The sequence below is a fragment of the Oncorhynchus nerka genome, linkage group LG18 (assembly GCF_034236695.1).
Source record: "Oncorhynchus nerka isolate Pitt River linkage group LG18, Oner_Uvic_2.0, whole genome shotgun sequence".
NCBI classification, from domain to species: domain Eukaryota; kingdom Metazoa; phylum Chordata; class Actinopteri; order Salmoniformes; family Salmonidae; genus Oncorhynchus; species Oncorhynchus nerka.
This window is the reverse complement of record NC_088413.1, coordinates 5,515,352-5,531,134: the sequence shown is the minus strand read 5'-3', so window position 1 is coordinate 5,531,134 and position 15,783 is coordinate 5,515,352. Positions and strand designations below refer to the sequence as shown.

Below are 15,783 nucleotides of genomic sequence, written 5' to 3'. Positions count from 1 at the left end.
CCTGACTGGCTGGAGGGAGGAAACATCACAGTCTCTGTGGAACCTGACTGGAGGGAGGAAACATCACAGTCTCTGAGGAACCTGACTGGCTGGAGGGAGGAGACATCACAGTCTCTGAGGAACCTGACTGGCTGGAGGGAGGAAACATCACAGTCTCTGAGGAACCTGACTGGCTGGATGGAGGAAACAACACAGTCTCTGAGGAACCTGACTGGCTGGAGGGAGGAAACATCACCGTCTCTGAGGAACCTGACTGGCTGGAGGGAGGAGACATCACAGTCTCTGAGGAACCTGACTGGCTGGAGGGAGGAAACATCACAGTCTCTGAGGAACCTGACTGGCTGGAGGAAACATCACAGTCTCTGAGGAACCTGACTGGCTGGAGGGAGGAAACATCACAGTCTCTGAGGAACCTGACTGGCTGGAGGGAGGAGGAGGGCTGGAGGGACATCACAGTCTCTGAGGAACCTGACTGGCTGGAGGGAGGAAACATCACAGTCTCTGAGGAACCTGACTGGCTGGAGGGAGGAAACATCACAGTCTCTGAGGAACCTGACTGGCTGGAGGGAGGAAACATCACAGTCTCTGAGGAACCTGACTGGCTGGAGGGAGGAGACATCACAGTCTCTGAGGAACCTGACTGGCTGGAGGGAGGAGACATCACAGTCTCTGAGGAACCTGACTGGCTGGAGGGAGGAAACATCACAGTCTCTGGGAACCTGACTGGCTGGAGGAGAACATCACAGTCTCTGAGGAACCTGACTGGCTGGAGGGAGGAAACATCACAGTCTCTGAGGAACCTGACTGGCTGGAGGGAGGAAACATCACAGTCTCTGAGGAACCTGACTGGCTGGAGGGAGGAACATCACAGTCTCTGAGGAACCTGACTGGCTGGAGGGAGGAGACATCACAGTCTCTGAGGAACCTGACTGGCTGGAGGGAGGAAACATCACAGTCTCTGAGGAACCTGACTGGCTGGAGGGAGGAAACATCACAGTCTCTGAGGAACCTGACTGGCTGGAGGGAGGACATCACAGTCTCTGAGGAACCTGACTGGCTGGAGGAGGAACATCACAGTCTCTGAGGAACCTGACTGGCTGGAGGGAGGAAACATCACAGTCTCTGAGGAACCTGACTGGCTGGAGGGAGGAAACATCACAGTCTCTGAGGAACCTGACTGGCTGGAGGGAGGAAACATCACAGTCTCTGAGGAACCTGACTGGCTGGAGGGAGGAGACATCACAGTCTCTGAGGAACCTGACTGGCTGGAGGAGGAAACATCACAGTCTCTGAGGAACCTGACTGGCTGGAGGGAGGAAACATCACAGTCTCTGAGGAACCTGACTGGCTGGAGGAGGAAACATCACAGTCTCTGAGGAACCTGACTGGCTGGAGGAGGAAACATCACAGTCTCTGAGGAACCTGACTGGCTGGAGGGAGGAAACATCACAGTCTCTGAGGAACCTGACTGGCTGGAGGGAGGAAACATCACAGTCTCTGAGGAACCTGACTGGCTGGAGGGAGGAAACATCACAGTCTCTGAGGAACCTGACTGGCTGGAGGGAGGAGACATCACAGTCTCTGAGGAACCTGACTGGCTGGAGGGAGGAAACATCACAGTCTCTGAGGAACCTGACTGGCTGGAGGGAGGAAACATCACAGTCTCTGAGGAACCTGACTGGCTGGAGGGAGGAAACATCACAGTCTCTGAGGAACCTGACTGGCTGGAGGGAGGAGACATCACAGTCTCTGAGGAACTGAAGAACCTGACTGGCTGGAGGGAGGAGACATCACAGTCTCTGAGGAACCTGACTGGCTGGAGGGAGGAAACATCACAGTCTCTGAGGAACCTGACTGGCTGGAGGGAGGAGACATCACAGTCTCTGAGGAACCTGACTGGCATCACAGTCTCTGAGGAACCTGGGCTGGAGGGAACATCACAGTCTCTGAGGAACCTGACTGGCTGGAGGGAGGAAACATCACAGTCTCTGAGGAACCTGACTGGCTGGAGGAAACATCACAGTCTCTGAGGAACCTGACTGGCTGGAGGGAGGAGACATCACAGTCTCTGAGGAACCTGACTGGCTGGAGGGAGGAAACATCACAGTCTCTGAGGAACCTGACTGGCTGGAGGAGGAAACATCACAGTCTCTGAGGAACCTGACTGGCTGGAGGGAGGAAACATCACAGTCTCTGAGGAACCTGACTGGCTGGAGGGAGGAGACATCACAGTCTCTGAGGAACCTGACTGGCTGGAGGGAGGAAACATCACAGTCTCTGAGGAACCTGACTGGCTGGAGGGAGGAAACATCACAGTCTCTGAGGAACCTGACTGGCTGGAGGGAGGAAACATCACAGTCTCTGAGGAACCTGACTGGCTGGAGGGAGGAGACATCACAGTCTCTGAGGAACCTGACTGGCTGGAGGGAGGAAACATCACAGTCTCTGAGGAACCTGACTGGCTGGAGGGAGGAAACATCACAGTCTCTGAGGAACCTGACTGGCTGGAGGGAGGAAACATCACAGTCTCTGAGGAACCTGACTGGCTGGAGGGAACATCACAGTCTCTGAGGAACCTGACTGGCTGGAGGGAGGAAACATCACAGTCTCTGAGGAACCTGACTGGCTGGAGGGAGGAAACATCACAGTCTCTGAGGAACCTGACTGGCTGGAGGGAGGAAACATCACAGTCTCTGAGGAACCTGACTGGCTGGAGGGAGGAAACATCACAGTCTCTGAGGAACCTGACTGGCTGGAGGGAGGAAACATCACAGTCTCTGAGGAACCTGACTGGCTGGAGGGAGGAGACATCACAGTCTCTGAGGAACCTGACTGGCTGGAGGGAGGAGACATCACAGTCTCTGAGGAACCTGACTGGCTGGAGGGAGGAAACATCACAGTCTCTGAGGAACCTGACTGGCTGGAGGGAGGAAACATCACAGTCTCTGAGGAACCTGACTGGCTGGAGGGAGGAAACATCACAGTCTCTGAGGAACCTGACTGGCTGGAGGGAGGAGACATCACAGTCTCTGAGGAACCTGACTGGCTGGAGGGAGGAGACATCACAGTCTCTGAGGAACCTGACTGGCTGGAGGAGACATCACAGTCTCTGAGGAACCTGACTGGCTGGAGGGAGGACATCACAGTCTCTGAGGAACCTGACTGGCTGGAGGGAGGAAACATCACAGTCTCTGAGGAACCTGACTGGCTGGAGGAAACATCACAGTCTCTGAGGAACCTGACTGGCTGGAGGGAGGAAACATCACAGTCTCTGAGGAACCTGACTGGCTGGAGGGAGGAAACATCACAGTCTCTGAGGAACCTGACTGGCTGGAGAGGGAAACATCACAGTCTCTGAGGAACCTGACTGGCTGGAGGGAGGAAACATCACAGTCTCTGAGGAACCTGACTGGCTGGAGGGAGGAAACATCACAGTCTCTGAGGAACCTGACTGGCTGGAGGGAGGAAACATCACAGTCTCTGAGGAACCTGACTGGCTGGAGGGAGGAACATCACAGTCTCTGAGGAACCTGACTGGCTGGAGGAGGAAACATCACAGTCTCTGAGGAACCTGACTGGCTGGAGGGAGGAGACATCACAGTCTCTGAGGAACCTGACTGGCTGGAGGGAGGAGACATCACAGTCTCTGAGGAACCTGACTGGCTGGAGGAGAAACATGGCTCTGGGAACCTGACTGGCTGGAGGGAGGAAACATCACAGTCTCTGAGGAACCTGACTGGCTGGAGGGAGGAAACATCACAGTCTCTGAGGAACCTGACTGGCTGGAGGGAGGAAACATCACAGTCTCTGAGGAACCTGACTGGCTGGAGGGAGGAGACATCACAGTCTCTGAGGAACCTGACTGGCTGGAGGGAGGAAACATCACAGTCTCTGAGGAACCTGACTGGCTGGAGGGAGGAGACATCACAGTCTCTGAGGAACCTGACTGGCTGGAGGGAGGAGACATCACAGTCTCTGAGGAACCTGACTGGCTGGAGGGAGGAAACATCACAGTCTCTGAGGAACCTGACTGGCTGGAGGACACATCACAGTCTCTGAGGAACCTGACTGGCTGGAGGGAGGAGACATCACAGTCTCTGAGGAACCTGACTGGCTGGAGGGAGGAAACATCACAGTCTCTGAGGAACCTGACTGGCTGGAGGGAGGAAACATCACAGTCTCTGAGGAACCTGACTGGCTGGAGGAAACATCACAGTCTCTGAGGAACCTGACTGGCTGGAGGGAGGAGACATCACAGTCTCTGAGGAACCTGACTGGCTGGAGGGAGGAAACATCACAGTCTCTGAGGAACCTGACTGGCTGGAGGGAGGAGACATCACAGTCTCTGAGGAACCTGACTGGCTGGAGGGAGGAAACATCACAGTCTCTGAGGAACCTGACTGGCTGGAGGAGGAAACATCACAGTCTCTGAGGAACCTGACTGGCTGGAGGGAGAAGACATCACAGTCTCTGAGGAACCTGACTGGCTGGAGGGAGGAAACATCACAGTCTCTGAGGAACCTGACTGGCTGGAGGGAGGAAACATCACAGTCTCTGAGGAACCTGACTGGCTGGAGGGAGGAGACATCACAGTCTCTGAGGAACCTGACTGGCTGGAGGAACCTGAGGAAACATCACAGTCTCTGAGGAACCTGACTGGCTGGAGGGAGGAAACATCACAGTCTCTGAGGAACCTGACTGGCTGGAGGGTGGAGACATCACCGTCTCTGAGGAACCTGACTGGAGGGAGGAAACATCACAGTCTCTGAGGAACCTGACTGGCTGGAGGGAACATCACAGTCTCTGAGGAACCTGACTGGCTGGAGGGAGGAAACATCACAGTCTCTGAGGAACCTGACTGGCTGGAGGGAGGAAACATCACAGTCTCTGAGGAACCTGACTGGCTGGAGGGAGGAAACATCACAGTCTCTGAGGAACCTGACTGGCTGGAGGGAGGAAACATCACAGTCTCTGAGGAACCTGACTGGCTGGAGGGAGGAAACATCACAGTCTCTGAGGAACCTGACTGGCTGGAGGGAACATCACAGTCTCTGAGGAACCTGACTGGCTGGAGGGAGGAAACATCACAGTCTCTGAGGAACCTGACTGGCTGGAGGGAGGAAACATCACAGTCTCTGAGGAACCTGACTGGCTGGAGGGAGGAGACATCACAGTCTCTGAGGAACCTGACTGGCTGGAGGGAGGAAACATCACAGTCTCTGAGGAACCTGACTGGCTGGAGGAGGAAACATCACAGTCTCTGAGGAACCTGACTGGCTGGAGGGAGGAAACATCACAGTCTCTGAGGAACCTGACTGGCTGGAGGGAGGAGACATCACAGTCTCTGAGGAACCTGACTGGCTGGAGGGAGGAAACATCACAGTCTCTGAGGAACCTGACTGGCTGGAGGGAGGAAACATCACAGTCTCTGAGGAACCTGACTGGCTGGAGGGAGGAGACATCACAGTCTCTGAGGAACCTGACTGGCTGGAGGGAGGAAACATCACAGTCTCTGAGGAACCTGACTGGCTGGAGGAAACATCACAGTCTCTGAGGAACCTGACTGGCTGGAGGGAGGAGACATCACAGTCTCTGAGGAACCTGACTGGCTGGAGGGAGGAGACATCACAGTCTCTGAGGAACCTGACTGGCTGGAGGGAGGAGACATCACAGTCTCTGAGGAACCTGACTGGCTGGAGGGAGGAGACATCACAGTCTCTGAGGAACCTGACTGGCTGGAGGGAGGAAACATCACAGTCTCTGAGGAACCTGACTGGCTGGAGGGAGGAGACATCACAGTCTCTGAGGAACCTGACTGGCTGGAGGAGGAAACATCACAGTCTCTGAGGAACCTGACTGGCTGGAGGGAGGAAACATCACAGTCTCTGAGGAACCTGACTGGCTGGAGGGAGGAGACATCACAGTCTCTGAGGAACCTGACTGGCTGGAACCATCACAGTCTCTGAGCCTGACTGGCTGGAGGAGGAGACATCACAGTCTCTGAGGAACCTGACTGGCTGGAGGGAGGAGACATCACAGTCTCTGAGGAACCTGACTGGCTGGAGGGAGGAGACATCACAGTCTCTGAGGAACCTGACTGGCTGGAGGGAGGAGACATCACAGTCTCTGAGGAACCTGACTGGCTGGAGGGAGGAAACATCACAGTCTCTGAGGAACCTGACTGGCTGGAGGGAGGAAACATCACAGTCTCTGAGGAACCTGACTGGCTGGAGGAGGAACATCACAGTCTCTGAGGAACCTGACTGGCTGGAGGGAGGAAACATCACAGTCTCTGAGGAACCTGACTGGCTGGAGGGAGGAAACATCACAGTCTCTGAGGAACCTGACTGGCTGGAGGAGGACATCACAGTCTCTGAGGAACCTGACTGGCTGGAGGGAGGAGACATCACAGTCTCTGAGGAACCTGACTGGCTGGAGGGAGGAAACATCACAGTCTCTGAGGAACCTGACTGGCTGGAGGGAGGAACATCACAGTCTCTGAGGAACCTGACTGGCTGGAGGGAGGAAACATCACAGTCTCTGAGGAACCTGACTGGCTGGAGGGAGGAAACATCACAGTCTCTGAGGAACCTGACTGGCTGGAGGGAGGAAACATCACAGTCTCTGAGGAACCTGACTGGCTGGAGGAAACATCACAGTCTCTGAGGAACCTGACTGGCTGGAGGGAGGAAACATCACAGTCTCTGAGGAACCTGACTGGCTGGAGGGAGGAAACATCACAGTCTCTGAGGAACCTGACTGGCTGGAGGGAGGAAACATCACAGTCTCTGAGGAACCTGACTGGCTGGAGAGGGAAACATCACAGTCTCTGAGGAACCTGACTGGCTGGAGAGGGAAACATCCCAGTCTATGAGGAAGCTGACTGGCTGGGGAGGGAAACATCACAGTCTCTGAGGAACCTGACTGGCTGGAGGGAGGAAACATCACAGTCTCTGAGGAACCTGACTGGCTGGAGGGAGGAAACATCACAGTCTCTGAGGAACCTGACTGGCTGGAGGGAGGAAACATCACAGTCTCTGAGGAACCTGACTGGCTGGAGGGAGGAAACATCACAGTCTCTGAGGAACCTGACTGGCTGGAGGGAGGAGACATCACAGTCTCTGAGGAACCTGACTGGCTGGAGGGAGGAAACATCACAGTCTCTGAGGAACCTGACTGGCTGGAGGAAACATCACAGTCTCTGAGGAACCTGACTGGCTGGAGGGAGGAAACATCACAGTCTCTGAGGAACCTGACTGGCTGGAGGGAGGAGACATCACAGTCTCTGAGGAACCTGACTGGCTGGAGGGAGGAAACATCACAGTCTCTGAGGAACCTGACTGGCTGGAGGGAGGAAACATCACAGTCTCTGAGGAACCTGACTGGCTGGAGGGAGGAAACATCACAGTCTCTGAGGAACCTGACTGGCTGGAGGGAGGAAACATCACAGTCTCTGAGGAACCTGACTGGCTGGAGGGAGGAGACATCACAGTCTCTGAGGAACCTGACTGGCTGGAGGGAGGAAACATCACAGTCTCTGAGGAACCTGACTGGCTGGAGGGAGGAAACATCACAGTCTCTGAGGAACCTGACTGGCTGGAGGGAGGAAACATCACAGTCTCTGAGGAACCTGACTGGCTGGAGAGGGAAACATCACAGTCTCTGAGGAACCTGACTGGCTGGAGGGAGGAAACATCACAGTCTCTGAGGAACCTGACTGGCTGGAGGAAACATCACAGTCTCTGAGGAACCTGACTGGCTGGAGGGAGGAAACATCACAGTCTCTGAGGAACCTGACTGGCTGGAGGGAGGAAACATCACAGTCTCTGAGGAACCTGACTGGCTGGAGGGAGGAAACATCACAGTCTCTGAGGAACCTGACTGGCTGGAGGGAGGAACATCACAGTCTCTGAGGAACCTGACTGGCTGGAGGGAGGAGACATCACAGTCTCTGAGGAACCTGACTGGCTGGAGGGAGGAAACATCACAGTCTCTGAGGAACCTGACTGGCTGGAGGGAGGAAACATCACAGTCTCTGAGGAACCTGACTGGCTGGAGGGAGGAGACATCACAGTCTCTGAGGAACCTGACTGGCTGGAGGAGGACATCACAGTCTCTGAGGAACCTGACTGGCTGGAGGGAGGAGAACATCACAGTCTCTGAGGAACCTGACTGGCTGGAGGGAGGAGACATCACAGTCTCTGAGGAACCTGACTGGCTGGAGGAGGAGACATCACAGTCTCTGAGGAACCTGACTGGCTGGATGGAGGAACATCACAGTCTCTGAGGAACCTGACTGGCTGGAGGAGGAAACATCACAGTCTCTGAGGAACCTGACTGGCTGGAGGGAGGAAACATCACAGTCTCTGAGGAACCTGACTGGCTGGAGGGAGGAACATCACAGTCTCTGAGGAACCTGACTGGCTGGAGGGAGGAGACATCACAGTCTCTGAGGAACCTGACTGGCTGGAGGAGGAAACATCACAGTCTCTGAGGAACCTGACTGGCTGGAGGGAGGAAACATCACAGTCTCTGAGGAACCTGACTGGCTGGAGGAGGAGACATCACAGTCTCTGAGGAACCTGACTGGCTGGAGGAGGAGGCATCACAGTCTCTGAGGAACCTGACTGGCTGGAGGGAGGAGACATCACAGTCTCTGAGGAACCTGACTGGCTGGAGGGAGGAAACATCACAGTCTCTGAGGAACCTGACTGGCTGGAGGGAGGAGACATCACAGTCTCTGAGGAACCTGACTGGCTGGAGGGAGGAGACATCACAGTCTCTGAGGAACCTGACTGGCTGGAGGAGGAAACATCACAGTCTCTGAGGAACCTGACTGGCTGGAGGGAGGAAACATCACAGTCTCTGAGGAACCTGACTGGCTGGAGGGAGGAAACATCACAGTCTCTGAGGAACCTGACTGGCTGGAGGAGGAAACATCACAGTCTCTGAGGAACCTGACTGGCTGGAGGGAGGAAACATCACAGTCTCTGAGGAACCTGACTGGCTGGAGGGAGGAAACATCACAGTCTCTGAGGAACCTGACTGGCTGGAGGGAGGAAACATCACAGTCTCTGAGGAACCTGACTGGCTGGAGGGAGGAAACATCACAGTCTCTGAGGAACCTGACTGGCTGGAGGAAACATCACAGTCTCTGAGGAACCTGACTGGCTGGAGGGAGGAAACATCACAGTCTCTGAGGAACCTGACTGGCTGGAGGGAGGAAACATCACAGTCTCTGAGGAACCTGACTGGCTGGAGGAGGAGGAAACATCACAGTCTCTGAGGAACCTGACTGGCTGGAGGGAGGAAACATCACAGTCTCTGAGGAACCTGACTGGCTGGAGGGAGGAAACATCACAGTCTCTGAGGAACCTGACTGGCTGGAGGGAGGAAACATCACAGTCTCTGAGGAACCTGACTGGCTGGAGGGAGGAACATCACAGTCTCTGAGGAACCTGACTGGCTGGAGGGAGGAAACATCACAGTCTCTGAGGAACCTGACTGGCTGGAGGAAACATCACAGTCTCTGAGGAACCTGACTGGCTGGAGGGAGGAAACATCACAGTCTCTGAGGAACCTGACTGGCTGGAGGGAGGAAACATCACAGTCTCTGAGGAACCTGACTGGCTGGAGGGAGGAAACATCACAGTCTCTGAGGAACCTGACTGGCTGGAGGGAGGAAACATCACAGTCTCTGAGGAACCTGACTGGCTGGAGGGAGGAAACATCACAGTCTCTGAGGAACCTGACTGGCTGGAGGGAGGAACATCACAGTCTCTGAGGAACCTGACTGGCTGGAGGGAGGAACATCACAGTCTCTGAGGAACCTGACTGGCTGGAGGGAGGAACATCACAGTCTCTGAGGAACCTGACTGGCTGGAGGAGGAAACATCACAGTCTCTGAGGAACCTGACTGGCTGGAGGGAGGAAACATCACAGTCTCTGAGGAACCTGACTGGCTGGAGGGAGGAGACATCACAGTCTCTGAGGAACCTGACTGGCTGGAGGAGACATCACAGTCTCTGAGGAACCTGACTGGCTGGAGGGAGGAAACATCACAGTCTCTGAGGAACCTGACTGGCTGGAGGGAGGAAACATCACAGTCTCTGAGGAACCTGACTGGCTGGAGGAAACATCACAGTCTCTGAGGAACCTGACTGGCTGGAGGGAGGAAACATCACAGTCTCTGAGGAACCTGACTGGCTGGAGGGAGGAAACATCACAGTCTCTGAGGAACCTGACTGGCTGGAGGGAGGAAACATCACAGTCTCTGTGGAACCTGACTGGCTGGAGGAAACATCACAGTCTCTGAGGAACCTGACTGGCTGGAGGGAGGAAACATCACAGTCTCTGAGGAACCTGACTGGCTGGAGGGAGGAAACATCACAGTCTCTGAGGAACCTGACTGGCTGGAGGGAGGAAACATCACAGTCTCTGAGGAACCTGACTGGCTGGAGGAGACATCACAGTCTCTGAGGAACCTGACTGGCTGGAGGGAGGAAACATCACAGTCTCTGAGGAACCTGACTGGCTGGAGGGAGGAAACATCACAGTCTCTGAGGAACCTGACTGGCTGGAGGGAGGAGGCATCACAGTCTCTGAGGAACCTGACTGGCTGGAGGGAGGACACATCACAGTCTCTGAGGAACCTGACTGACTGGAGGGAGGAAACATCACAGTCTCTGAGGAACCTGACTGGCTGGAGGGAGGAGACATCACAGTCTCTGAGGAACCTGACTGTCTGGGGGGAGGAGACATCACAGTCTCTGAGGAACCTGACTGGCTGGAGGAGACATCACAGTCTCTGAGGAACCTGACTGGCTGGAGGGAGGAAACATCACAGTCTCTGTGGAACCTGACTGGCTGGAGGGAGGAAACATCACAGTCTCTGAGGAACCTGACTGGCTGGAGGAAACATCACAGTCTCTGAGGAACCTGACTGGCTGGAGGGAGGAAACATCACAGTCTCTGAGGAACCTGACTGGCTGGAGGGAGGAGACATCACAGTCTCTGAGGAACCTGACTGGCTGGAGGAAACATCACAGTCTCTGAGGAACCTGACTGGCTGGAGGAAACATCACAGTCTCTGAGGAACCTGACTGGCTGGAGGAGGAACATCACAGTCTCTGAGGAACCTGACTGGCTGGAGGGAGGAGACATCACAGTCTCTGAGGAACCTGACTGGCTGGAGGGAGGAAACATCACAGTCTCTGAGGAACCTGACTGGCTGGAGGGAGGAGACATCACTGTCTCTGAGGAACCTGACTGGCTGGAGGGAGGAAACATCACAGTCTCTGTGGAACCTGACTGGCTGGAGGAAACATCACAGTCTCTGAGGAACCTGACTGGCTGGAGGGAAGAGACATCACAGAGAGACATCACAGTCTCTGAGGAACCTGACTGGCTGGAGGGAGGACACATCACAGTCTCTGAGGAACCTGACTGGCTGGAGGGAGGACACATCACAGTCTCTGAGGAACCTGACTGGCTGGAGGGAGGAGACATCACAGTCTCTGAGGAACCTGACTGGCTGGAGGGAGGAGACATCACAGTCTCTGAGGACACGTCAGACAGCAGAAGAACAGTATCTGATGAGAAAGGCCGGTAAGACACACACACACACACACACACACACACACACACACACACACACACACACACACACACACACACACACACACACACACACACACACACACACACACACACACAGTATACAGACCTACCTGGGCATCTGTAGAGCTTCCTGGCCTGAGAGATGTCTCCTTTACTGAGTCTGGTCCTCTGTCCAATGGCAGGACGGATCCCATTCTCATCTCTAGATGGGAGGATGGTGTCTAGAAACATACCTCTGGAGGGATGGAGGGAGGAGGGGGGGGGGGGAGGGAGGGAGAGGAGGGGGGAGAGGGAGGGAGGGAGGGATGGAGGAGGGAGGGAGGGAGGAGGGAGAGAAAGAGAGAGAGAGAGAATGAAGTAAAAAAATAAACTTTTCAAGTAAATAAATGAAATGTCAGGAGCCCTGGGTGTGTGTGTGTGTGTGTGTGTGTGTGTGTGTGTGTGTGTGTGTGTGTGTGTGTGTGTGTGTGTGTGTGTGTGTGTGTTACCGTGAGAAGGTGTTCCTAGCATAATGCATGATGCTGTCGAAGTCGTAAGGCTCTCCCAGCGAGTTCACCTCTCCTGGTTCCATCTTCAAGAAGTTATACTCCTGACCTGGAGACAACACACTCTCAGATAGAGACACACTCTCAGATAGAGACACACTCTCAGATAGAGAGACACTCTCAGATAGAGACACACTCAGATAGAGACACTCTCAGATAGAGACACACTCTCAGATAGAGACACACTCAGATAGAGACACACTCTCAGATAGAGACACTCTCAGATAGAGACACACTCTCAGATAGAGACACACTCTCAGATAGAGACACACTCTCAGATAGAGACACTCTCAGATAGAGACACACTCTCAGATAGAGACACACTCTCAGATAGAGACACACTCTCAGATAGAGACACACTCTCAGATAGAGACACACTCTCAGATAGAGACACACTCTCAGATAGAGACACACTCTCAGATAGAGACACTCTCAGATAGAGACACTCTCAGATAGAGACACACTCTCAGATAGAGACACACTCTCAGATAGAGACACACTCTCAGATAGAGACACTCTCAGATAGAGACACTCTCAGATAGACACACTCTCAGATAGAGACACACTCTCAGATAGACACTCTCAGATAGAGACACACTCTCAGATAGAGACACACTCAGATAGAGACACTCTCAGATAGAGACACACTCTCAGATAGAGACACTCTCAGATAGAGACACACTCTCAGATAGAGACACACTCTCAGATAGAGACACACTCTCAGATAGAGACACACTCTCAGATAGAGACACACTCTCAGATAGAGACACACTCTCAGATAGAGACACACTCTCAGATAGAGACACACTCTCAGATAGAGACACTCTCTCAGATAGAGACACACTCTCAGATAGAGACACACTCTCAGATAGAGACACTCTCAGATAGAGACACTCTCAGATAGAGACACTCTCAGATAGAGACACACTCTCAGATAGAGACAACACACTCTCAGATAGAGACACTCTCAGATAGAGACACACTCTCAGATAGAGACACTCTCAGATAGAGACACACTCTCAGATAGAGACACTCTCAGATAGAGACACTCTCAGATAGAGACACTCTCAGATAGAGACACACTCTCAGATAGAGACACTCTCAGATAGAGACACTCTCAGATAGACACTCTCAGATAGAGACACACTCAGATAGAGACACTCTCAGATAGAGACACTCTCAGATAGAGACACTCTCAGATATAAACACACTCTCAGATAGAGACAACACTCTCAGTTAGAGACACACTCTCAGATAGAGACACTCTCAGATAGAGACAACACTCTCAGATAGAGACACACTCTCAGAGACACTCTCAGATAGACACACTCTCAGATAGAGACACTCTCAGATAGAGACACTCTCAGATAGACACTCTCAGATAGACACACTCAGATAGAGACACACAGATAGAGACACACAGATAGAGACACACAGATAGAGACACACAGATAGAGACACAGATAGAGACATTCAGATGGAGACACCGATAGAGACACACAGATAGAGACACACAGATAGAGACACACAGATAGAGACACAGATAGAGACACACAGATAGAGACACACAGATAGAGACACAGATAGAGACACACAGATAGAGACACAGATAGAGACACACAGATAGAGACACAGATAGAGACACAGATAGAGACACAGATAGAGACACACAGATAGAGACACAGATAGAGACACACAGATAGAGACACACAGATAGAGACACACAGATAGAGAGACACAGATAGAGACACAGATAGAGACACACAGATAGAGACACACAGATAGAGACACACAGATAGAGACACACAGATAGAGACACACAGATAGAGACACACACTCTCAGATAGAGACACAGATAGAGACAGATAGAGACACACTCTCAGATAGAGACAGATAGAGACACACAGATAGAGACACACACAGATAGAGACACACTCAGATAGAGACACAGATAGAGACACACAGATAGAGACACACTCTCAGATAGAGACACACAGATAGAGACACTCTCAGATAGAGACACACTCTCAGATAGAGACACACAGATAGAGACACACAGATAGAGACACACAGATAGAGACACAGATAGAGACACACTCTCAGATAGAGACACACAGATAGAGACACACTCAGATAGAGACACACACTCTCAGATAGAGACACAGATAGAGACACACAGATAGAGACACACAGATAGAGACACACAGATAGAGACACAGATAGAGACACACAGATAGAGACACAGATAGAGACACACTCAGATAGAGACACAGATAGAGACACACAGATAGAGACACACAGATAGAGACACACAGATAGAGACACACTCAGATAGAGACACGGATAGAGACACACAGATAGAGAGACACAGATAGAGACACACAGATAGAGACACACAGATAGAGAGACACAGATAGAGAGACAGATAGACCCAGATAGAGACAGACTAGAGATAGACACAGACACTAGAGACACTAGATAGAGACACTCTCAGATAGAGACACTCTCAGACACAGATAGAGACACAGATAGAGACACACAGATAGACACACAGATAGACCCACAGATAGAGAGACAGATAGAGACACACAGATAGAGACACACAGATGGAGACACACAGATAGAGACACACAGATAGAGACACACAGATAAACACACAGATAGAGACACACAGATAGACACACAGATAGACCCACAGATAGAGAGACACAGATAGAGACACAGATAGAGACACACAGATAGAGACACACAGATAGAGACACACAGATAGAGACACACAGACAGAGACACACAGATAGAGACACACAGATAGAGAGACACATATAGAGACACACAGATAGAGACACACAGATAGAGACACACAGATAGAGACCCACAGATAGACACACAGATAGAGACACACAGACAGAGACACACAGATAGAGACCCACAGATAGACACACAGATAGAGACACACAGACAGAGACACACAGATAGAGACACACAGATAGAGACACACAGATAGAGAGACACATATAGAGACACACAGATAGAGACACACAGATAGAGACACACAGATAGAGACCCACAGATAGACACACAGATAGACCCACAGATAGAGAGACACAGATAGAGACACAGATAGAGACACACAGATAGAGACACACAGATAGAGACACACAGACAGAGACACACTCAGATAGAGACACACAGATAGAGACACACAGATAGAGACACACAGACAGAGACACACTCAGATAGAGACACACAGATAGAGACACACAGATAGAGACACAGATAGAGACACACACAGATAGACACACACAGATAGAGAGACAGATAGAGACACACAGATAGAGACACAGATAGAGACACACACAGATAGAGACACACAGATAGAGACACACAGATAGAGACACACAGATCCTTTTGGGTTGCATCACTGCCTGTCCGTCCCTGTGTTACCTGGTTGTATGTTGTCTCTGATGATGGTGACGTGATCGTCTCGGTCGGGCCGGGTGTGTTCATGCCAGAACCCGATCACGTGACCCAACTCATGAACCACGATGCCAAACTTATCACAGTTCTTCCCTATCGATATCGCCTGAGGACCATTACCACGACGACCCACGTAGGAGCA

The 15,783-nt window shown here is 52.6% G+C and overlaps 1 protein-coding gene across 1 annotated transcript in view; it reads right to left on the bottom strand.

Moving 5' to 3' along the window:
- The window catches only part of tll1 (tolloid-like 1), a 447,864-nt gene that overhangs the window by 268,794 nt on the left and 163,287 nt on the right, over positions 1-15,783 (bottom strand). Inside the window, exons 7-9 of the mRNA XM_065004503.1 lie at positions 15,609-15,783; positions 12,108-12,213; positions 11,730-11,854 (exon numbers count right to left, since the gene is read on the bottom strand). The exon at positions 15,609-15,783 is cut by the window's right edge and continues 4 nt beyond it. Of these exons, the coding sequence (XP_064860575.1) occupies positions 11,730-11,854; positions 12,108-12,213; positions 15,609-15,783 (406 nt within the window). The remainder of the gene's footprint in view (positions 1-11,729; positions 11,855-12,107; positions 12,214-15,608) is intronic.